Source organism: Leptosomus discolor, chromosome 4 (assembly GCF_034619465.1).
Source record: "Leptosomus discolor isolate bLepDis1 chromosome 4, bLepDis1.hap2, whole genome shotgun sequence".
NCBI classification, from domain to species: domain Eukaryota; kingdom Metazoa; phylum Chordata; class Aves; order Leptosomiformes; family Leptosomidae; genus Leptosomus; species Leptosomus discolor.
Genome location: NC_141394.1, coordinates 21,721,762 through 21,746,297, shown reverse-complemented (window position 1 = coordinate 21,746,297; position 24,536 = coordinate 21,721,762). Strand labels below are relative to the sequence as shown.

General features: G+C 42.7%; 1 protein-coding gene across 19 annotated transcripts in view; it reads right to left on the bottom strand.

Annotated features, from left to right (window-relative positions):
- Positions 1–24,536, bottom strand: part of ADGRL3 (adhesion G protein-coupled receptor L3) — a 268,359-nt gene that overhangs the window by 75,888 nt on the left and 167,935 nt on the right. For 9 of the 19 annotated variants that reach the window (XM_086463866.1, XM_086463867.1, XM_086463875.1 and 6 more), the window contains 4 exons: positions 22,433–22,738; positions 20,159–20,262; positions 11,735–11,920; positions 7,915–7,953 (listed from right to left, as the gene is read on the bottom strand). In XM_086463866.1, coding sequence (XP_086319992.1) covers positions 7,915–7,953; positions 11,735–11,920; positions 20,159–20,262; positions 22,433–22,738 — 635 coding nt within the window. The remainder of the gene's footprint in view (positions 1–7,914; positions 7,954–11,734; positions 11,921–20,158; positions 20,263–22,432; positions 22,739–24,536) is intronic. The other 10 variants (XM_086463868.1, XM_086463872.1, XM_086463869.1 and 7 more) reach the window with 3 other exon arrangements.

Here is a 24,536-nt window from a genome sequence, read left to right as displayed (position 1 = left end):
TCCTAAACCTTTATTGTTCATTTTGGCCTCTTGCTGAGCAGCTGATGGAAGAAGAAAAAACCCAAAAAACTTACTACTGGAGAAAATACTGCTTCATGGCAAGTGAATACCAGCAGGCCCTACAGGGAATATTGGTTGAATCCTTCTGCTGAATAATTTTCAAATATGCAGTTTGTTCTCCCTTACAAAAGAGCACCTCTTTAAGAGGACACTGAGCACACTGTATACGTTATTTTGTGTGGAACTTCCTATAGGAGCTTTAGGAGAATGAGGACAGTGGTACAGGGCATTAAAGTGCCACTTCTGCAATGACATCTCTAACTAAAATACCTGCATTTCATAACTTTTAAAGCCCTGTCTCATACTGCTAACACTTGTCTTCCTTGATCTCACAGGAATATTTCACGCAATGCACTTTCAAAAATCAGGATAGAAGGAGTTACAGCAATAAGGCCGTGCTTTGCATCAGTAGACTAAAATCACAATTGCTTGTACAGCTATCCCTGTACCAACGGTGTTTGCTGGCACAGCCTCATCAAAAAAGGTTTGCTCACCCTTTCTGAGAACAGCAGTGCTAAGACTGTAGCGTGCAATCACACAGACACAGCCTTAGGTTGTGCTGACGGCCTGGGGTTCTGGTCCTGCCTGAGGTGTCCAGGTACTGCTCCGAAACAGGTGCATCATCATCTTTATTCGAAGCATGTAAAAACATTACTAGCCTACTTTTTAATAGCAGCTTGAGGTTTTACGGCAAATCAGCGGAGGAAAAAAGCATGAAAACCCTTTCAGTTCCACAGTTCACGGTGAAAATGAAAAACCCATCAGACAGCAGATGCATTGAAACGTGGATATGATTCAATGTTCACAACATTATGCTTTTTTTTCCCTTTTTTCCTACTGGAAAGCGGTGACACTTTTAAAAAAAGCTTACCTGCTTCCTTGCTCAAGAACAGCTGGTAGAATACAGAGCTCTATATTCATATGAAACACCCAGCAAAGCTCTGTATTCATATGAAACACCCAGTGCTAAACCAAAACCTTTTCTTAAGCTATCAGTATTTGCAAGCCTTCAAACTAACTGAGTTAAACGCACAATCAACGCCATTGATGGCAAGTTCTGCTGGAAGTTGTGCGGTTCTTGCCTCTGGCCAGAAAAAGCACCAGTACAAGAAAAACTCCCATTAACTCTCAATGTACCTGGTGCAGCCTGAACGGGCCCTTTGAAGAAAAGGAACAGCATGAAAGCATGAATCTGGGCATGCAAGGAGCTGCTCCTGGCAAGGTTATTGCATTAAAAGGAAGCAGCTCAGGAAATTATGTGTCTTCTTAGAGTGGCAAATGAATGGCACCCCGATCCCACTACACAGGGGTCACCAATCAAACTGGAACAGCCATCCGCTCTGTGGGACTTCAGGTCAAAAATATATGCACATGTCATTTTTTCAGCTTCCTAAACAAGGAAAATGTCCTTTTGGCTAAACGATGGCATTAAATCCTACTTCTTATCTGAGAAGTGCCTTCAAATCTGTCTGACAAGGCTCTTCACACTTGGATGGTTTTTCACCTTGTCATTTCTTCTTTTAATTCCAAATTAAAATTTGTCTCTGGTCAAAGCATAAGTAAGCACACTGAAGACAATTTCTTACAGGAAAGCCCAGCCACTATCTAAGGCTTTTTACAAAGCAATAAGGTCATCACAAACCAATTATAACATTAAATGAAACGAACAAACACATATTTAGACTGAAACTAGCTGAACTGCAATGAGTGCTTAAAAATAAATAAATCATTAGAATATCTACTGCTAATCTCTGCTTCTGTCTTTGAAACTAAGCCAAAAGCAGTAGCCAAATCTAGTACCAGATTGGTGATAAGCAACTGATGGTATCAGTTTTGGTGAACTAAGTCAAAACCTACTGCTCATGGCAAAGGCATGAGGAGATCTTCCCCCAACCTTGCAGAGGAGTTTCTAAAACTCTCCATAGATTGAGAGCAAAAGCTCTCAAGAAAAAGCATGAAACTTTCTCTTTTCAACTCTACAGCAAATGTTTATGCTGTGGCTACAGGGACTGTACTGACTCAGAAACGGCCTGAATTTCAGCGGCGCTGTGAATTCACTGCAGTGAGAACAAAGGCGCTGACCTTTATTAAAATTAGGCCATCTACAAAATGCTTAACTATGGAATTAATGGTCTTGCACTAGGCATGCACTGTTTGCAACCTTGGCCTTGAACTACCAATAATGTCCTAATGAGAGCACAAAAAAAAAAAGGAGATCTGAGAAATAGAACAAGGTTACAAATTACAGGTTATGGTTTTGCTTTGCTTAGTATATGGAGAAGAATATTTTAAGGTCAGAAGGCATCTGCAGGACTGAAATAAAATGAATTGATTGGGAAGAAGGAAATAACATACGATCTATTTCATCTAATGAGATCTTCCCCGCAGAATAAGCTGAGAACTGCATTTATGGATCATCTGTATTTGCTGCCCTACTGTTCGGGGTTTGAGACTATACAAGCAACTGCCAGAGTAATTACACTGAGGAAGAGAGCAAAGTGTAGCAAGAAAGGAAAACAGCTTGCAAACAAGAAATGCCTCTTTGACAGAATATCCATAGCCTTCAAGGGAACTCCTAGGGAGTCTGTGAGACTCATCCTTTCCTCCAATGGTCCAAATCAAAGGGACACCTCCCACTGACCTCTACAGCAATTTATACTGAGACTTTTTACCAGTGCCACCGGATTCCATGACTGACTCAGCCTAAAGCAGAAAGTAAGCACATAGCAACGCAGAAAACGCTAGATTTTTTTTTCCTCAGTCTTGCTATGTTATATGTGGGCACACAATCATAGGTGTAGCTCAGCTGTAGGTAGAGAAATATGTAGTCGCCTTCCTTTTTAATATTTATGCAAAGAATTTCGGGGTCTGGTGACAAACCCAAGGCTGCTGCTTTGATCCTCCTCTCCCCTAACAACGGGCTTACTGCAGCAGAAACACACAGGGTGGGGATTTCTAGTTTCGCTTTTGCTGACGCAAATCAAGTGCAGGTTTCTCAAGCTGTGAAGTATATTAAGTTCACAGAGTTTTAACAAAGGGCTACTGAACCGCAGAACCCTGCTGCGAGTCACACTTCTTTCAGATGTCCTTTTAATTATATTAAATGAAAGTTTGGGGCACTTTGATGCTGATGGGTAAACATCTCGATCTCTTGAAAAAGCTGCTAAAAGTATTCCCTGTAGCTATAGTTAATATACGGCATTGTATGCACACTGCTAGCCAATTTATTCCAGCCACTTTAACAACGATACCTCGCCTGACAGGCTGGGCAGAATAGCATCAGGAGTCGAGCAATGCGCAAATCATTAGAGGACTCTGAAAGTTGTTTGACACACACTGCAGAGCTCTTTGTCATACAGCCAATTAAGTGACCAAACAAGGAACTCGAAAATCCTCATTAATTTGCCCCTTTCTATATAAATGGAGGTTAGAGTTTTTCTTGTCACAGGCACAACAAGAACACAAGTAAACACAGCATAATTCAATTTACTCCCCCTCTCAGAGCTACAAGTTTCTTTCATTCAGTCTTTATGGAAGTTGGGACCAGCCATGCAAGCAAGAGAGAAGTGGGACAAACAGAATGAATCCACTTTAAATAGTATTAAGTCCCAGATGCACCTTTTATCTGCTGAGAGCTACTAGGTTAGCAAAGAAAAAAAAAAAGTCTCTTCTACTCAGCTCTAAACTTAATGCCTTGAATCCTCTGAGGAAAGCCTTTCATTTTTTGCTTAGTATAGCAACACAAACAGCCCACATTACAAGCGTGAACCATTTAGAAAACTTCCAGAACCAGAAGGATAACTCTTGACTGCAGCCACCTGCCACTGTCTGCTACCTGGAACCTGCCAGGAGCTCAGCACTAGCTTCATCAGTGGCTCTGATGACACCTGCACCCAGAAGCTCTTCTGATCTTCACGGAGTGGGTGGCACCTCCATAATCTTTGCAATTTGCTGTACAGACAAGCCCAGAATTACAAAACAGGGCAAGCATACTTACAGGACAGCCTGGAGGGAAGGAGCCAGAGTGGCAAACACCGTTAGACCAGGAAAACACTGCAAAAACAATGCTCTGCTGCCTCCTTCCACCCTTCCCACAAAGCTGCCACTGAGGCTATGTATTGTATGTGTTGTATTCACCCGCCTCCAGCTTTGAAGCCACCAAGACTGGCTTTAAGAAAAAACCAACAAAAAAACAACAAAAAGAAGGGGATCCCTGTGAAGTTTTTGTCTTCTGACATCTGCATCCCAACCACAGCATGTACTTTCACATGGGAAGAGGCTACTGGCTGGCACTGCAAGGAAATTCATTGGCCTCATGATGCTGAAGAGCTCTAGCCCACAAATCCAAGCAAAGCAAGGAGGTGAGCTCAGATTTTGCAATCAGGCGCATGTATGAGAGAAAAAGATTACATACCTGGACATGGTATAAGCCTTTATTAAAGCTTGTGTTTCCAGCTACTAAGTCTTACAGCAAAATTCTCTAATTTTTTTCCCCCTTTTAAGTTTTCTGTGTTAATATGGCCTCTCTTATTGCAGTATCTGAGCACTCAGTTTTTTTTTTTCTTTACTACCTCACCTCCGTTCCCAGAGGCCAGAGGAATTGTACCCATGGCACTTTAAGTTGGGGAGCTAAGAAACCATGAGCATATGCCACTTGCTGATGGGCACAGAAGAAATCTGTGACACCAAGCCCAGTTTCACAGCCCCCAAAATACAAACATTTTGTGTTTTCTACAACTCCCATGCTTCAGTTTAAGGAGAAACGCCTTTGGAAAATGAACAAATATAAATTCAGAAAAAAAATACAGACATTTCAGACTGGCTTACGTCACACACCAGTCACCAAATGAAGCTTATGCTAATCAAATGCGTCACCCATTGTGACTCATTCTCCCACACAATGACTTTTCCATCCCTTTCCCAAAATAAGAGTGCGAGAACAGTGCACTGCAGAAAGGTAGGCATGAAAGACGTAGATCTCTACTCTCGAAAAAGCGACGCATCGGGTCCAAGCTCTCCTTACCCAATAGAGCACCTTTTCAAGGCCACTCACTCTGTCCATCTTGGATATCCACCTCAGTCAGCTCAGCCTAAGTTGACTCTTAGTATCATGAATTAAAGTCTATGTGGCAGTTTCTTAAATATCACCGTGATTGAAAAATCTCCCAGCAACTGTCCAGTCATTATAGTAATATGTATTTACCATGCCACCTGTCGTTTTAGTTATCGTTGGACTTTTGAGACAAAAAAGATTGTTTACTACAATTACAACCAAAGAAGCAGCATTTGTAACCTCTATCTCCAGTAAATAAAATCCCTGAGCTTTTAACTCAACAAATATTGGGTTACCGCACAAATTAAATCAGTATTTGTTTTAATTATATAGTTACCCAGACAGATGAGATGATAATCTGATACGGCATCTCCAGTCTCATATTTGAATAACTCACAAAATTTCCATATTTGTTTTACATATTTATCAATTTAATTTGGACTTAAGAGGACTTTACACTCCAATCACTACAGGGGCTCTGTCATGACTACTTAAATTTGTCAGCCCAAAGAAAACAGTAAGACTGATTTCAGCAATTATTATCTTCTCAAGTTATTGCCCTCTTCCCTTTTCTCAATTGTACTTTTGGTATTTATAATTGCTGGACATCTCTCACATAAACTTTTACCACACTTTCCTTTGTCTAGGGAACACAGGACTAAAGGTACACTTCCAGCCCTGTGAGCTAAATTCAGCCATAGATGCTCTTCACAATAAATGAATCAGCACAAGGAGAGTACATCAGCAAGGTTGAGAACTCTATTTCTCTGCCATCAGTGGCATATTTCCCAGTGACTTCCCATCTCCCGCTGACTTCACAAAGTCCAGGATTCCATCATTTAAGATTTGTTGAAAAATCTCTGCTAATTTGCCTTAGCCAGCCCAGACATTTCACTGCCTGGTAAAGGATAAGTGGCTAGCAACAGGAATATCTGCAGTCACATTTAATTGCTATTACAGACAAACTCTCCCTCACAAGATTTTTTGATGACTTTAGCTACATGATTTTCCAAAATACGTCCAGATACATTACTTTACCTCCATATAATACAAAGCAGAGCTGGAAAGGTTCAATTAGGTCATCTAATTCATCCTTCAGGCCCTCCATGACAGGACTGTCCTCTTCAATATATTTACCAGCTTTGTCCATATTTATACTAAACAGCTTAGGCAATAAGTTTTCATCAGTTTTTGTCTACTAAAGAGGCAGACACATGATTAGTGTTTAAACACACAAATAGCCTTTCCAAGTGAAAGGGAAGAAGTCCCTGAAATTAAGGGTAAGCTGAAGTTTGTGGAGAATATTCAGGTTTTATTCTATCAATGCCAAGCTTTCTGTAGAGTATATTAAACTTGCTATTCACTACTGTTTAAAAGAAGACAAAAAGACCAGGAGAATGTATTGACTCTGTAGAGTACATCCATGCAGCTTGTGGAAAGGTCAAGTAGCACTCAAGGTCCCCAACAGGATTGTGTGGTCCATGGGCAAAGCATCCTCACCACGTTCCCAGTGGTACCAGCAAACAAGATAGCTAGGTTGGGAGTTAGTGTTGCACTGTAAACTTTCCTAAATTCCTTCAAATCCTAGTTACTTTCTCTGGAATCTTAAGTTAAGTCACTCCAGACAAGGGATGTGTAACTCCATAACTCATCTTTATCCATTAATGTATACGGAAGGGAAATGCTGACTTTCTCTCATGACCATATTCACAGGGAAGACAGACATCCTACCAGCACAGAGGGGTACTGTTTTATTTTTAACATCCTAGAAATCTAAACCATCTAATCCCTCACACTAAATGAAGTATGTGCTCACAAGATAAAGTCAATACCAACAGTAGGAAGTAGAATTTTGCAGGAAAATTCAGGTATAGACAGCCCCCTCCAGAAAAATGCAGGTAATTTCTACACCTCTGCATGTTACACGTACACATATAAATAATGAGCAACCACCCATAAGTACAACATCAATGTTCATAAGCACAAGACAGAAATTAGAAGGTAAAACGTTCACATTTCTTAAAGCAGCATTAACTCACCCACAGTATACAAACAGGTTTATATAAAAGTCACTGGAGCAAATGCTATAAGGCAAGGTGACAGGATAAATAACATAACTCGAGGCCTCACTCTTGAAAAGCCTACAAGCAAGTCTTTCCAAAATGCTGGGGCTTGACTTTGTTCACATAAAAACCAACGTAAGCCTACAAAAGTTGGGCCACAGCTGGGTGAACTTTATGAGATGTAATGTTCCTAATCCTATATTTAGTTTGCAGCACTCTTCTCCTTCCTACATCCCTCTGCGAGGACATCCTGCATTTCATTACAATCCTACCTCCTCCCTCATGCCAAGTGTTGCCATTTCAAATTGTTTCTAAATTGGCATGTGTAAGAGGGGAAGAAATAAAACTAAGGAAACACAGGCGGCAATTATATGAGTGATGTGTCGTAAGTGGAACCCATCTGGTCTGGAGACACCTCCATGAACAGGAATTTTGCATTCTTTACTTGCACAGATCCATACTGTCCTGCTTATTCTGATGGTCGCATCAGTCTGGTCAGATCCCTCCTGCGGCTTTTCCCACTTTCTGGTTCAGATATTTTGCACCAAATTTTTGTCAAGTCCGCAAGCAACTGGTCAGGTGGGAGGAGATGAAGAAGGAAATTATTATCCTGTAACCTTAACCATAGAACTTGCTGCCACAAAGATGGTAATAATCAGATTATTCACAGAGACAAGACCCACTTCACAGTCATTCAGTCAAACAACTGGACATGTGTATTAAAAACACAAGAAATACCTGGACATAGGCCCTGCAAGAGCGCTCCCTTTTCTGAAGCTGAGTCCATAAAGACAGCAGATTAAAGACAGAATAGAAAAAACACGTTAGTGACAGAACAAGGGAAAAAAAAATGAAGAAAATGCCTATGAAAAAAAACTCATTTCTCTCTCAAATAGCTCCTGAAAACCAACCAAATCAAAGGAAGCATGTGAGCTAGGTAGCAGTGGAAGGCTGGAAGGACTGGCTCTAGAAATATGGGTTAGTCCTTTTTCAGTGAAGTAAAGCACAGACTGGCAACTTTGCAAGAGCAGGTGTTAGGTGGTAGGAGACACTGAAGCCAAGCAGAAATGCTCAAGAGACGATGTTCTCCTTACAGCTTGGAGATCACACATGATATTTCCGCATCAAACAAGGCTGGAAAGGATGGGGCTGATGGTTATTTACATAAAAGGAGAGTGGGCTCTGCAGTCAGACAGCGCTGATGGCACAGTGACGTGCAACCAAGCTTTGGATGAGCAGGACCAATTCCAGGGAGCAAGATATATACAGGACTGCATTCTGATACAGGATGGACCTGTACAGACCCATCCTGATACACCTGCTCAGGTCTTCGGCTTAAGACAAAACCTATAGCACTTCAGCTTCACTGCTGTGAGCTTGCTTAAGGCCAGCTCAGGCACACGTCAAGTGTGCTAACACATGGCACTGGAGGAGAGAGCACTGCTCAGGGATCCTTACAGTGTAAAGGGCCACTGAAGAGTGTGTAACAATGAAATGGGAATCTGATGTAGTATTTCCAGTTGAGGCCATTCCCTCCCCTTTGGATTAAACTGCTTCTCCAGAAATGTATTTTCCAATCCTCTCATACCAAGTTGTGCTTCCCTTTTTAATTCCTGGGCCTAAATGCTTTATATGCTGAATAGCTTTTCCACAAAGAATCCCACCTTTTCCATATAAGCCACGTTTAGGACGGTACTTTGGTATGCACTTGCATGCCTCCGGCCTGATAACTGCACTTCCATGTGTCACGAAATTCAAACAGGCACTTATTTACCTCCCTGGGACTTTGCAGGTGGTCTGCAGCAGTAAGCTAGAATTGGTGAGCTCTGCATTGGTGCAACTAAACCTCACAAAATCAGGCTGCTCAGAGCCACTGGCTTGTTGGGGTTTGTTTTTGCTGATGTGCCTGAGTTGGAAATTGCACATCAATAGAGATTCAGGGTAACTTGTGCTCTAAACTCACAGCGGTGCAATCCCGTTAGTACAGCTCAGAGCCAAATTTGTCCCCAAGAGTTTTGAGGCTCTGAAATAAACAAAATACACCCAGGTATCAAGCAATACCTAATTTCAATTTCTAATTCATCAATTTGTAACAGTAGAAATCTTCCTCTGGGTAAACTTGGCCAGTATGAAGACTTTACAGAAACAAATGGAGATCAAAGAAAGCCTTGCTGCAAATTACAGAGCTATCCACTCGGGTGTCTTGCCAGTCTGCAATAGAACAATTATTACCTTAATTAAGCCTGATCCAGTGGAAAGCATAAAGCTTTTAGTGACAGGAAAGTGGCTCCTGAAAGATGATGGCTTTTAAAAATTCTGATTATGCCAGTTTATTTCAATTCATTGTACATCAGCTTGTAAAAAAAAAACCAGTACAAAACAGCACAGGTGATTACTTTCAGATCCCCAGCACATTTCCTTTAATGATTAAAAGAATATTTAATGGCTAGTACTTACTTTATTTCTTCTTTCTGACTAAACAGCACTAAACAAAATTCTTTGCAAATGACTTTTTTCCCTTTTTTTTTGGGAAATACTCTTGATCAGTGAAGGGGAAAATGGAGCAGTAACTCTGCTGCCTTTTGTTTGCCCAATACTACTTCCAAGTTGAATTCAAGCATTCTTAAATGAACACAGAGCAGTTGCTCTTCTAAAGAATTAAGTGGGGAATGAGAGCAAGTAAATTACCGAGCCTGTCATTTGGATCACTGACTCGCATCGCTGTTTTGCAGGACTCCATGCAGTCCAGAATTTTAATGTGGAGCGCAATTGATTTGTATGAGCTGCTTGTGCAAAGCTGATGGTGGGGGGAAAACCTGCAAGGGGGACCCCAGGAGTGACAGCCAAGCTGAGGAGCTCTGCCTTGCCCATTTTTCCCCTCCTCTTGATAACTCATACCTGCCCCCATGATACAACCCCATTTCATGTAATTGAAACAAGTATCAGAAGGTGGGATATAAAAAGATGAAGAATCTGTGCTTGCAAAGCTGAAGTGACAAAATGTTGGGTGTGGCTAGGGCACATTCAGAACAGCAAGCAGACTACAATCATGAAACCTGTTAGTAGGTGACATTAATTGTTGGTTTTACCTGATATTGTCAGACATCACCATCATTTCAAACAAAGAACCATGGTATGATTATAACAAATAATGTTATGCTGATGTAACAGTTAATACAATTATTACCTACATTGTTATAAAATAGCTGGAAGCAGCACTAATTAAAAGCATCAGGATAACCCAGTTCACAGCACATGCAAAGCACATGAGATGCAGGACTTCAATTCCCATGTGGCTGTAATCTTAAACAATCGAGAAGCCCTTTGCATTTAAAACAGCATAAGTCTACAATAATAACTTACAAGAAAAAAGAAAACGTTACTTCTCTGAAAAGTATTTCTCTTCAGAAGACACATAAGAAATTTCAGGCTTAGCTGGGATCATTTATTCCCCATATAACCTTGGGACCAAATTCTGTTCTTACCTGGCTGTCAGATCCAGCTATGCAGCTGAGAACAAAATTATGTGTCTTATTTTAACTGGGTGGCAAATATAACTATGGGCTTATAGCTGCAGGGTTCAGCTGTTCTTTGTTCTGATGACCAGGCCCACATAATTCACTGTCTCAATCCTATGTAAGTCCTATCCCGTGTGTTTACATGCGATTCAGAGATGAACACTGCCTTGGATCAAGGAAACCCTCAACTTTAAATGTATTCTTACAGACTCCACAGCCCATATTTCCTCCCACAACCAGTAACTTCTATCACCTTTAGTATTTAGCAATTCAACTTCATTCTGGAAATGACAAAAAGACTAACAATTCTTCTCAAACAGGGGGCACAGAAACCACACTGTCATCATGCGGTAAGGGGCTTCTGGGCTAAGTCACGGGTCATTACTAAAAAGGCCCTCTAATACTAAACTGTCTTGAAGACCTTAAGTATAAATATGATGGTATCTTACGTGCCTTTGGTAAATGTATCTCCAGTGTAAATAAATGTTTCTGTCTGCTTGTATTTGTTTATATTCATGCATAAAATGTTCATTCGACCTTCACATCATCATCTTGTAATGTTACAAGATGAAAAAATCAAAATCTAGACCCTCTCTGTCTCTTGGGGCTTTAAATATTCGGATTTTCTGGATCATATTACATGTCTTTTCACAGACAGATTCAGCACTGGAAACACTGGACAAAATTCTGGTCTCATTCACTGGCACAAGTCCAAAATAATTGCCATGGCATCACTTGAGTTATTCTCATACAGAGCTATGACAGCTGTGACCACAATGAAGTACCTGGAGTTCATATATCTACACATCTAAGGGTATACATTTCCCAGAACCAATAGTGCACTTGGCATTTACAACTGTTTCGTTTCTCAGCAGAATAAAATACACTGTAAACGAAAAAATGTCAGGTACTCTTGTCTACTACGAAAAAATCACTGCCCTAAAATCGCACTCATTCAGAAAGACATTGATAATAGCTCTCCAGGGAGAGCCAAACCCTTCTTCAGCCTCCTGTCCCTTCCCAAGCCCCTTTGTTTTTACCTTATTTAAGCTGCGTGCAGCACTGTCCTTCCCGCCCGGAGTCAGGTTTCGGAGTTGCACGTCAAGTAAGTTCACCAGCTGGACCATGGCGGACACAGAGTACGCGATGTCACCAGCGTACAAGTGGTTTTTTGTGTGCTCTGCAAGCTCCCGAGCAATGTTGGCAGCCATCTCCCCTGACTTCATCTGCAAATGAGAAAGCAGAGGAAAAAAATTGTCCCTGGCTGTTAGTATGATGTTATTCTAGTCCCTTCCAGTCCCACAGCGTTAAGTGAGTCAACTCCCCACAAGAAGAAGAATAGGAGAGAAAAAGAGGAGAGGAAGAGAAGTTCCCAAGAAGGAAGCTACGGCAAGGGTCTTCATGGTTTGATCATGTACAGCATTTGAGTATGGTTTAAACACATGTGATTTTTCCAAATATGGTCACCGTGTTGGCTTCAACACAACAATTTCTGATCTTCTCACAGGGCACTTCTGGAATTGAGGGACAGCTACTTCTTTGCACTGCAGCAGATGCAACCAAAGATGGCACTGCTTGCCACGGGATGCCCGTGCTAGGGAGGGCTTCAGTTAGCTTATCCCACTGCCCTATCCATGACACTTGAAAAAAAAACAAACCATGTAAATAGTCTCTCCTGTCAAGAAAGAGCAGCTTCTGACTCCGGAAGAATATTTGATAGTGAAGAGATGATTTTTGTTACAACCTCTGCGCAAAAAAAATTCCTTGTAAAAGGAACAAAAAAGATGACATAACCCAGACGAACAAGAGAAAAAAGTTCACAATTCCTATCATGTGGATTTAACAATCAGGTGTTAGTTTACCACTTAGCATTTGCATGCAGGGGACATGCTCCTTACCACAGTAGTCACTACATCTGTAATGAGGCTAGTGATTCTCAGCATATAAAAGCATGCTAACTCAGGAGCAAAAGGCTTAAGGCTTCAAGCAGAGGCCTGCTGGAAGGGAAAACCAAGTAGGCTGTTTGGCTGAATTGTCTATTAAAAGACTTTTATTGTCTAGTTGAGTCATAAAACTCATGAATCACCTGCAGCGAAATTCACTGTGCAATTTTTCAGGAAACTCTTCCTTTCCCTCTGTGGCTTTTCCCCCTTGTTTTGTTTTGCTCTCCCTAGCTGGTGACCCTTTCCTCTGCTATGCCATGGGGAGTGGGGACAGGGCAGCTGGTGACATCTTCTTTCTACGAGCAGCCCACTATGAAAACACTATTGCAGGTTGCTGGTGTTTCTTTCGTTATTTACCACTCTGTGATCTGGAATGCATATCTATGGTGAATATGCCAGGGATAAGGAGAAATTACACAGGAAGACATTTAAATGAAGCTCCTACTTCTCTGTCAGGCTCAATGACCAACTCTGCTCGTTCTTCATATGAAATGTCCAATTGTCTTATCTTCCAACAGTTAGAAATCAGATATTTCTCTTGTTCCCTCGATTTCTAGTGCTTATGATAAAAGTAAGATTCTAGGGAAAGATTGCAGGCTGAGCTTCTACTTGTCTGTAAATCAATTAGCTGAGTTACAAATGAATAACTTACTTCCATCAATTTGACAGCAACAGCCCATCTGATTTAATGAAATCTAACTGAAGATGTTCATACGATCATCTTCAGAGAATTAAAGCATATGGTGATATAGATAAATAAAGGAGATAATGTGTTGTTCTTCCCATTAGAGTAATGATAACATATATTAAAAAATGGAATTATTTCTTTGTTGTTACACACAAGGCTAATGCCATAGAAACCAGATCCTATTCTTACAGCTGTGTGCTCTCCCAAGCAGCTGAAGAAAGCCAGGCACCACCAGAGAGGCTGAATTTTTCACCTCTTTTGTTGGCACCCAGAAATTTAAAGAATGACTGCATCAAATACCTTTACATAAAGAAATAAATTTCAACATTTTCCTGCAGTTCACCACTGCATCTTCACATGTATCATGACATATAGTGTTTCTGTAAGCCTTGCAGAAAACTGCAGGAATGCAAGAGTTATTTTACAGATACGTTAGAAACAAACCTGCTACCCAGTACTTGATGCATTCATTTTCTCTTGGACCACGCACATAGACAAACTGGCACACTCAGAGCAAATTGCTCAGCTGCTGCAAAAGCAAACCCAAGGATTTTCTTTCCCTGCAGTAAGTGTCTTGTTGCATTCAAATGCAGGCTGCCGTTGTTCCTACCTGTTTGCAACAGTGGTGCGGGCTAGTCACTAATAAACCCTTTTACTTTTATCTTGGAGTAATCCCAAAAACTGTAAATCTGAGGAATTCTAGCATGACCAAACACCCCAAAATAGGAAATAAGGGAAGAAACGCCCGAGAAAAGGCACATTAAAGCTCAAAATCTGTGAACTCCTGGGACATCGAAGTATTTACCCAAACTCATTTCACACACCCAGGTTTCCTGAAAACACAGAGGTGGGCCATTCCTTTGGGACAATGTGTCTGCTTGACTGGTGATGAAGCTACTTCCCAGCACTGACGCTCATTTCCAAACCTATTCATTGTCACCCAGAAAATGCAGTTCCAAGTCACTACAACAGTGCTGTGACACTCTTTCCATCCTGCCTGTGTGGTGCAAAATGTACAAGGGGTATCCAAAATGATGTTCATTTGACATGTTAATTTCCCCAATTCTTTTGAGGATTTTTGACTGAAATTGAAGTGTCTTCTATGAAGTCCCGTCAAACCCAACCTCTGTTACCAGTCCCAAATGCTGGCTGCATATTCCAGGCCTAAGATATGTGTCTGGTCTCTTATAACAACAGGACTGAGCCCCTCTTTGTAATTCTATGTAATGCTCAGCAAAGTTCACTGCTGCCCAAGAGAATACATTACTGACTTACTTCCCTTCTATAAAGCACCTCTCCACATCTTCCTCTTCATTACTGGCACATGGAAGATGGGCTCTTCATGGGATATTTCTTCCAAAACACATAACACTCTTTAAGCTAAACACTGACATAGTCACATAGGAACACAGGAACAATCCTTGGAGGTTCTTCAAGGGTTAGGCTATTACTTACAGGCAAGCAAGAAGTAGGGAAAAAATGTGCAAGTAACTGAGTTTTTTACTGGGAGGCTCAAGAGCAGTAAAGGGAATTAAAAATAATACATCTCTCTGATTTGAGACTATTTTTCTTTTCCAAATTCTCTATTTTGATTATGAAAAAATTAAATTTAAAAACCAAAACGGATTCTGGGATAGAAGAAAACATTCTGTTCAAACCAAATTGAGTTTCTGGTTGGTTTGGATGATTTTTTTTTGCCTTTTACAAATTTTTAAAATCTAGTCTTGGCATGTTAATTTGACAGAGAAAATATGTTTCCTGCCAAAAATACCAACACAAAAACCATAATTTTCTAGTTCTGTCAAAAGAAATTGCTCCCCTCTTCCATTTGAGCACACTGGCAGGATTCAGGCCAGATTTACAAACAAGCATTGGCATACCTGAAATCACATTGTTCAACACTTCACTAACATTTTCCAAGTTTGTACCACTATCTTGTGTCTTCTTATGACCAAAAAGACTGTGAAATAATAGATGTTGGAGAGGGCATATATTCCTGCCTATTTCTTATATGCCAAGGAACAGAAGCAGGGAGCTTTGTCATGGAAGACTAACAATGACTCTCCTGCAGCATTGCTTGCTATTTCAGCCCTACCTTTCCCAGGGGGAACCAACTGCAGAAGAGGACCGTAGAATAAAAATGAGAGAAATTGCAGAAAAGAAGTGTTTAGGAAAGAAAATTCAGAAGAAATAAGAAGGATGGTGGGAAGTGAGCGAATGTGCTGAAACACCAGCGGTCATAAAGGCAAAAATATTTTCCTGCAGCCTGATGCTGACTCACATAAAAAAAAAAAAGATGGTATGAAAGATTGAACCTGGATTTTTAAAAACAGTGACACACAGCTGGAAAGGCCATGGAGCTGATGCTACTTTCTGGAGGGACAAACATCTGACAGGTTTCATCGGGCACCATCAGCTGCCAGCAGTGAGGTACCAAGGCTGAAACATGGGCTGTGGGCTAACTTCTGATACTGCAAAGCCTTCATGGCCATTTTCTTTCCCTGGCAGAGGTTTCATTATACATGTACACATTTGCAGAAAAGAGTCAGAGTATATCTACTGTCCTCTTTTTTTTTTTGGAAGACGAACATCCCATTCCATTCAACTTCGTTTTTTTCTTTTATTGGCCTGCCACACCTAAGGATATAACTAACTAGTTATGAACACTGGTTATCCAACAGAGAGTTGGATTGCTGGTCTCCATACAGTACAGCAGAGCTGGAATATACTAAAAAAGTGGTTTTGAAACTATGGTATGCAAACAACTTACACTGCATTTAATGTCCCTCTAATAATCTGCCAACTGTAACATCTGCTCTATCCAGTACATGATGGCGCTCTGAAAACAGACTGTCTAAAGCAATCTGGATGGAGGATTTCATCGTGGTGTCATCAGGATCGCAACTTCACCCTCGGGCCTGGACACAACAATGTGGTGACATCCTCCATAAAACCCCACTCCCTCTGCCAGACACACCCGAACAGATCTATAAGACCTGACAAAGGTACTTTGAACCCTAAGGTTTATCTGCTCTTTGTGACTATATCATCTAGGCTGTTCAGGAGGACAATATGAACACAGGTGGCATGTGCTTTAGATTTACAGTTTGAGGCTTCTCATGTATTCATGAAAGACACAACGTTTTCTACACTGCTACAAAAAGGCCTCCTCTCTTTCAGAGGATTGAAGCTGAGCATAGTGGTGCCCCTCCTCCCAGGAAGCACCCACAACTGAAAGCTGCATCGAGGAAAAGATATTTTCAGGCAAGTCACACACTGTGCCAAGGACAGTACCGATAAAAGCAAGAGGTAAAACAAACAGGCTGCAACTGAATGACCTCATGATCAGGACAATGCAATGTACCCAAAGCTGAACTTTTTGCTTCCTTTTACTGCTTGACTCTAGAAATAACCCAGGTAGCGGTGCATAACTCAATTGTGCTGGCAAGTTTATTCTCCTGCTACGTTACGAGGGCATGGTAGGCACCAACAATAAAGTTAAAGTAAATGTCAGGAGGGCAACGAATTGCTGAAGCGGACATTTGTTCTGATCTTCCATCAAGCACGATAACTCTAATGGAAGCTAATAGAGGGATGTAAAACCGAATACCATGATGCAAGCAGGCAAACACCCAATGTATGGTCTAAGCACAGCAGGAGAAAGAAAAGAAGCAAGTAGTAATCCTTACTTTACTACAGAGACATGAAAACAAGCACAGCATTTCCCTACTATCCCCTCTGGCTTGGCTGAAATCCCTACAGGGGATCCATCACCCTTCTTCCTGAGCAGCTTGGACCCAGCAGGTGATAGAAGATGGGATTTTTGGGAGACAAAGCAGATTAGGAATGAAAACACGCTGAGCAGGTATGAACCTTGGCTGCCAAAGAAGCGCTTCTATCCATTTTGTAAGCTGCGCTACAGCTGCAGCTGCTGTGGCATGGGTGGTGAAGGAGGATCCAAGTGCTGGGGAGGCAGGAGAGCTGAGCTGCAGGGTGAACTTCTTCCTAATATCTAATCTAAATATACCTTCTTCCAGTTTGAAACTGTTACCCCTCATCTTACCACTACACTCCCTGATAAAGGGTCCCTCCTCACCTTTCTTGTAGGCCCCCTTTAAGTACTGGAAGGCTGCTATAAGGTCTCCCCAGAGACTTCTCTTCTCCAGGCTGAACAACCCCAACTCTCTCAGCCTGTCCTCATAGGGGAGGTGCTCCAGCTCCCTGATCATCTTCATGGCCCTCCTCTGGACTTGCTCGAGTAGGTCCGTGCCTTTCTTATGCTGAGAGCCCCAGAGCTGGACGCAGCACTCCAGATGGGGTCTCACCAGAGCAGAGTAGATGGGGAGAATCACCTCCCTTGACCTGCTGGCCACGCTGCTTTTATTGCAGCCCAAGATGCATTTTGCTTTCTGGGCTGCGAGCACACATTGCTGCCTCATATTCAGTTTTTCACCCGCCAGCACCCCCAAGTCCTTTTCCACAGGGCTGCTCTCGATCCACTCATCACCCAGCCTGTATCTGTGCTTGGGATTGCCCTGACCCAGATGCAGGACCTTGCACTTGGCCTTGTTGATCTTCATGAGGTTTGCATGGGCCCACCTCTCCAGTCTCTGAAGGTTCCTCTGGATGGCATCCCCAGAGTGTTGATCGCACCACACAGCTTGGTGTCATAAGCAGACTTGCTGGATGTGCATTCAATCCCACTGTCCATGTCGCCGACAAAGATGTTAAATAGCACTGGTTCCAATACTGACTCTTGAAGAACGTCAGTCATCACTGGTATCTACTTGGACGTTGAGCTGTTGACCACGACTCTTTTGAGTGCAGTCGTCTAGCCAGTTCCTGATCCACCAAGTGGTCCATTCATCAAATTCATGTCTTTCCAGTTTAGAGACAAGGATGTCATGCAGGACAGTGTCGAACGCCTTACACAAGTCCAGGTAGTTGATGTCGGTTGCTTTTCCCTTATCCACTGTTGCTATAACCCCATTGTAGAAGGCCACCAAATTTGTCAGGCACGTCACAAGTAATTTAAAACTGTGTTTGCTGTAAGGATTCTACTGAATGAAAATCCCAACAGAAGCCCCTAGACAAGCCTGGAAGGGTTTTCCCCTCAAGTCACTCCTGGAAAGTTCTTGATGTTTTGTAGTAGCTCTCCATAGAGGTTACGCCACATATCCCAGGATCTCAGTGTATTCCCACTCAGGCATCAAAAGTTTAGATCCAAAGTTATTTGTTAGACCCCTTTAGTCTTTCCACCGACTTGTGGAACTCTCCCAAATTCTCCAGAAAAATAGTAACAATCAAAAAAAAATCCAGTCCCAATTGTAACCTGTTGGGCAGTTCTAAAAACCTGGCTCTTCAATTTCAGCCTGCTTTGAAAGCATGTAACAAATTAAACGGGGCTCATTTGTTACACAAATGATAGCTGGGCTTTCAAATAAAATAAGCCTAACCTTGATGGAGATTTCATCAGTGCAGGCTATTATTTCCCTCTGCTAATGGCTAACGGCCTAGCCGTCTTCACCAAACAGCAAGAGGTCTCCCAGCTGCCTGGGTGAATTATGGCTAGAGTAAGTAATATTAACCCCTCCAGGATAAGTACGTGGGTCATAAAACAAGAGCTGCACAGCTGCTAACGCCAGCAAAGGCAGTCTTTATTAATCAGGTAGCTGAGCGTATGGCAGGAGGGCTGCCCACCCTCCTGCACAGGAGAGAAGGACCACAGGCTTTGTAATGGCTGCGCCACTTCACAGCACCCCCACATAATTGTTGTCTTCCCCTGTCTTTGGGGAGGGATGGGTACAAATACAGATGAAGTGAGATAGGGATGATCAGGGGTGTACATGCTAGCAGTTCACAGGCTGTCGAGTCTCCGTTAAGATGGGGGACAGAGAGAAGAAAGCCAAAGCGTCTTTTCTGTGGGGTCATCCCATCCCATTCACAAGCAACCACTGTCTCTCTAGGAGCGCAGTGTTGCTACCGCGCAATAGCACAGCTAGCCCACAATGCTGGAACTTACTCGCTCTGGCTAAATGAGCGAATAAATCCCCACAAATTGCTATAATAAGGATTCAGCCCACAGACTCCGTGGCGTAAACACACATCTGGTCTCTGTTTGTAATGAAATCAGCTGAAAGCACCACTGTGCATTAATAACAAAAACGTTCAACATATTGCTACCAAATAAGCTCTGCTTGTCTTGAACTTCTATTGTCACATGTTAATGCACTTTTAACACTGATAAATGATGAAGTGCTACAAAACATTCATCAAGGGACTTAAGAGTCAAAAGATACACGCTATTGTGGCATTGTTTTCTATTCCATTAGTTTTTTACAATTTTTACAATTTTTTACAAAGTCAAAACCAGAATGTCAGAAGTGCAATGCAAACATTTCACATTGAGTCTGCCTTTCTTTGGTAAAGATTTCTCAACTACAGGGTTTATCCTGTGCTTGTGTGGCATGAGAAAATCCTTGAGGGTGTGTTAAAGGGAAAGTTTCCTTTTGCAATAAGTTGGTATTTTCCAGATGTTCACCCACATCCTCCTCCCTCTTCCTCCTTTTCTTGCTACAAACAAGAACTGTCATCCACTCTAGTTTAATTCCACTTTTCAGGCCCCCTCCTTCACCTTTCCCTCACTCTTTGACTTAATTTCCATCAGATTTTTACAGTTTTGCTTTCTCCTTGCAATTCCTGGCTATTATTTGTGGCTCACCCTTTATGTGTGACTGTTGGTCACTTTCGTTTTCCTGCTGTGAAAACAACCAGGGAACTCAAGAAGGTCAGTGCGTTGACTCAGTGTGGTCAACACATGGGAAGGGTTTTACCTTCTGAGTGATATGGTTGATCCAGGGAGAAGAACAGTTGCTGAGATCAGGTCCTTGGGGCTCCCAGATCCCGTCTGGCGCAAGACACCGGAAAGTTGCAACACCTGGAAGAGGAAAGCCTATGAGTTCAGTGTTATTGGTTGCATTTTGCCCCCAGGACCCCATGTCGCAGGCTTCATTTCACAATGACGGACAACTCATGCAAATCCTGGGAGCTTGCTAGTGCTCAGGACCTCAGTAGGACACTTCTGAGTCATCTCAGTGTCCTAGTCTCCCATCATCTTAAGGATTAGGGGCCCTAAGACATAAAAGACCCATGAGGTAGCGCAGGGATATTATCTCCATTTCTCCAAATGCAGACTGCAGACAGAGGGCTTTGCCTTAGGCCAGGCAGGAACGCTGGCAGGGACTAAGATATCGAAGCTGGATCTCAAATGTTGTGCACCGTGACTGCTCTGCCCCATCACTGGCACCCTGGGATCAGACCCTGTGCCTTGACTTCCTTGCTGCTTTAGGAAGATTTTACTGTTCTGAATCATCATGAAACCATTGAGTGGAAATACACAAGAGTTTAAGTGTTACGAACATCAAGATGTAACGCTGGGATTTACTGTCCACTCCCAACTGTTGAGAGGGACTTTAGAGGAGAGTTTTGTTTGGCAATGGCCACACAGATCCCTGCTGCAAAAGACAGCAAAGTGCCTCAGACCCTTCCAGACAAAGAGAAATGCATCCCAAATGCTGCAGTTAAAAATCTTTAAGCAAGAAAGCTGGTACACGTAGATTAAAGATTCTGCATTCTATAAAGTGCTCTGCCCTGCAGAGCAAAACTTTTCAGCAGAGACCTGGCTAGGTCTGATGGCAGTTTAAACTAGTAGCTTAAAACTAGTGAGAATTTGCTTATGCCTTCAAATGGAGTTGGAAGGGGCCCACTGCTAATATACCACAGCTTTTAACAAGTCGCATGAATCACTGAAATTAGAGATGGGAAAAGCTTATTGTCATCCCCTATCAACAAGTTGTGGGGTTTTTTTTCCTTAGCTATTTTCACTCAGTCTTTAACTCTTGTGATTAGAAAAGGGCTCTCTGCATCCAACCTTCCCTTTCCTTTTTTATCTTTTCTTTTCTTTTCACAGCTTCAATTCAGACTATCTTGCCCCCTCTCTGGGAACCACATGATACTTTTTGTATTAATTTTACCAAGCGAGGCTGGGAAAGACAGCAAAAATATTCTTTACCTATTCTCACCATTGATGTCTTTCCATGCCCCCCATATCTTAACATATATTTTATCAGTCTGACCACACCAAATTCAAGAGAGAGTCAGTATTCGTATGCACAAGTGTGAATGGCTCTCCAGGGCAATGGAGTGGAGAATTAACAAGAGCCTCCTCTGCAAGCCAGATCCCTCCAGCCCTTATTTTCAGGCAATTTCCTCCACCTTCTGATTTTTTGTGGGTTCTCAGGGTTGGACACCAAGACTAGCTTGAAAATAAACACTTTTAGAAAACTGCATTTGTTAAAATACAGCAAACCGAACCATATGCCAAAACCCATTCTTCATTTGACTGTGTTTTAATTTGGACAGAAAATTTCCAAAAGCAACCTTTTGGAAGAAAACAACTAGGGGGAAGAGCAGAAGAAAAGGAGCAAAATCCAATAAGCAATAAATTGTTTTGAAATATTTGGCTTTGTTTTCCCTGCTGATCACATTGGATGCTGGCTGTAGTTTGAAAAATCACTCACGCTGGTTCAGGAGTGCGATCTGGGAATACCTGTGCTCCCAAACACTGACCACGGCCTTTGAAATGCAAACAGTGCAGCACTTCAGTGCAGAGCTTCAAAATGTAAGTTTTGTTGATTTACCCCCCACCCCCACCACAAACAAGCAAACCATTGGCCATAAACACATCAAGTCAATGAGTCCAGGGGCTACAAATACAAGCAAAACCAGGGATAACAGGTGAATCATACATAACTTCTGGAGGCAGAGGCTCTTATAGCACAAGCTCAACCCCACAAGGTTGTTAGCTTGTACCCTCCTTTGGCCAGAGCTTGGGATGCCACAGATCATGCACAACGTGCTCAGCATATTGAGACTTCAGCCCTGGCCAGCTGCTTGCCACCTCAAGGCAATGCAGACCTGACAGAAGGCACCAGCATGCTCCGCTGATGAAAGTATGTGTGCCACAGGGGCCCATGGGCAACCTGGTTGCATGCTCATAATGTCCTATGAGCAAATGGCTCGCCGTGTTCTCCCACACCTCGACTCACCTATGGAGCCCACGGGACACGGCTGCTTTGCCACCTGGCCCTGCCGAGTCCGAGACCACATAATATCGCGGGCTTCCATGGGGTCACAGCTCTCCGTGCCAGCTGGTGGCAGCTGGGAGGAGGCGGGAGGGAGGTGTGTGGTCATTTCGTCGGGGATGTCGGCCATGGGTGACGGTGTGCTGGTGCTCCTGTTCCTCCTGCCTGAGGCCGAGGTGGTGGTGGGGCGGCCGGAGCTACTGGTGGCCACCCGTGGCGTGGTGCTGGTGGTAGTGCTCCCTGGGCCCAGAGCCCCTGATGTCGATAGTCCTGAAACAAACACAGCTGATTAATGAGAGGAAGGAAAAAAGAGACCCAAGCCTAGGTCCTGAGGATGTCCCCTCTGCCGACTGTGGTGGCCTGTGGGGTGTAGTTGGAGCTACAGCTAACACAAGGCTTTCTGCACAGCCACCTTTTATAGAGAAGCTGGAGCACACGGCAAAAGAAGCACACAGGGGGGTAATGACCGCTGGAGCGCAACTGACTTTCCAAAAGCACTAGCATCTGATGAAAATAAAGCAGCACTTTATGCCCTCACCATTTTTCTTCCTGGCATTTTAATGTAAAAATCTTATTTCCCATCTTTTAGGGAACACCCAGCACAGAAGTGCTTTTAATTTTTTAGTGTTGTTGAAGACCCAGCTGGTTAGGACAGAAAAACATTTTCCATGGTCTAATAAAAAGAACCCCACACCACAAATCCATCCCCAAAACAGCAGTGCACAGAGGGATAATTCAAGGCTGTTCTCCTGAGAAAGCTGTTTATTTTCTATCAGGTTCATGCCTTGCTGCTTCATCCCTACAGCAGTGCTTGGCCTCTTGAGCTGAAGGCCATGTGGCAAATGCAAAGGTGCATGTCAGCCCAGCCAAATCCTCGAGAGTTTAATGCTCAACAGGCTACTTTGTTTAAAACCTGCGATGAGCGGTCAAGCAGCAAGAGGTGGGGAACCTGCTTTAGAAATGCATTAACCCATCCTACATCCTGCAATAGCTGCGCTAAATACTGCATATGGTGAATACTGAGGGATGTCCACCTTATAATTACCTTATTTTGCCTCCTATTTAGACAAAGGTGCTTGCGCAGACTGAAGCTTCAAGTGGATTTCTTTATGGCTTGACCTGAAATCTCAGGTAGGGAAACAAAGGCAGGCTGCCTCCAATTGCTCCTCCATCACCCCTGCCATGCTGACATCACATCAACAGAAGCCTGTTTCTCCCATCTCCTTTGCCCCTCCCAAAGATAAGCACCCTCCTGCCTCTCTCAACATAACACTTTTACTCCAGTTAAATGCCAGATATCCACAGTTGCCCCCTCAATCCTTGCCTGGGGAAACACTGGCGCTGCCCATTAAAAGCACATCAGTAGGCCATATGAATAGGCTTCTCTGATCCTTGCCTGATACCGTTCTCTCTTTAATTCCCATGCCACAACATCTCCCTACCATCCCACCTCTTCCAGCATCCAAAAATCCTTCAGAGTCACAGTTGCTCCATGTACAGCAACACAAATCGGTGTTTCTATATTTAAGACACCCATGTGTGAACTAGCCCGAAATTAAAATTAAATACAAGAATCACCCTGTCACCCTGAGGAGCAGCCTCTTAACTATCCAGTTGTGTGATCAAGCTTAGCCTGCAAGCTCATGAGAGTGGAGACTGTCCTCTCTTCTAGGTCCAGTGAAGCAGATCACGCTCGCTATTCGTGCAATATTAGTTATTTATGTGTAATGATATTGCTGTCACTGGAGTTCATTCAAGTCAACCTATTTCAAGCATAGAGATGCATGCATTTAGTGTAAAATAGGAGTTTTTCCATTTTGAAAGGGTTTTTTTTTGTTATTTAAGTAATCTAAGCCCATGGTGCTGTGAGCAACTCTTCTGCCCCAGCAATCAATAGCATGGCAGCTGAAGCACATGCTTGCTCTGGATTTAGGTAATCTTACTCCAAGCCTGAGACACTTTCTCCTCGAACTTTAAAACTCAGCAGCATCATAAACATAATTTTCTGAGGGATCACTACTTTTCAAGAAAATGTTCAGTTTAAAAATCACAGCTCTGCCATCCCTCA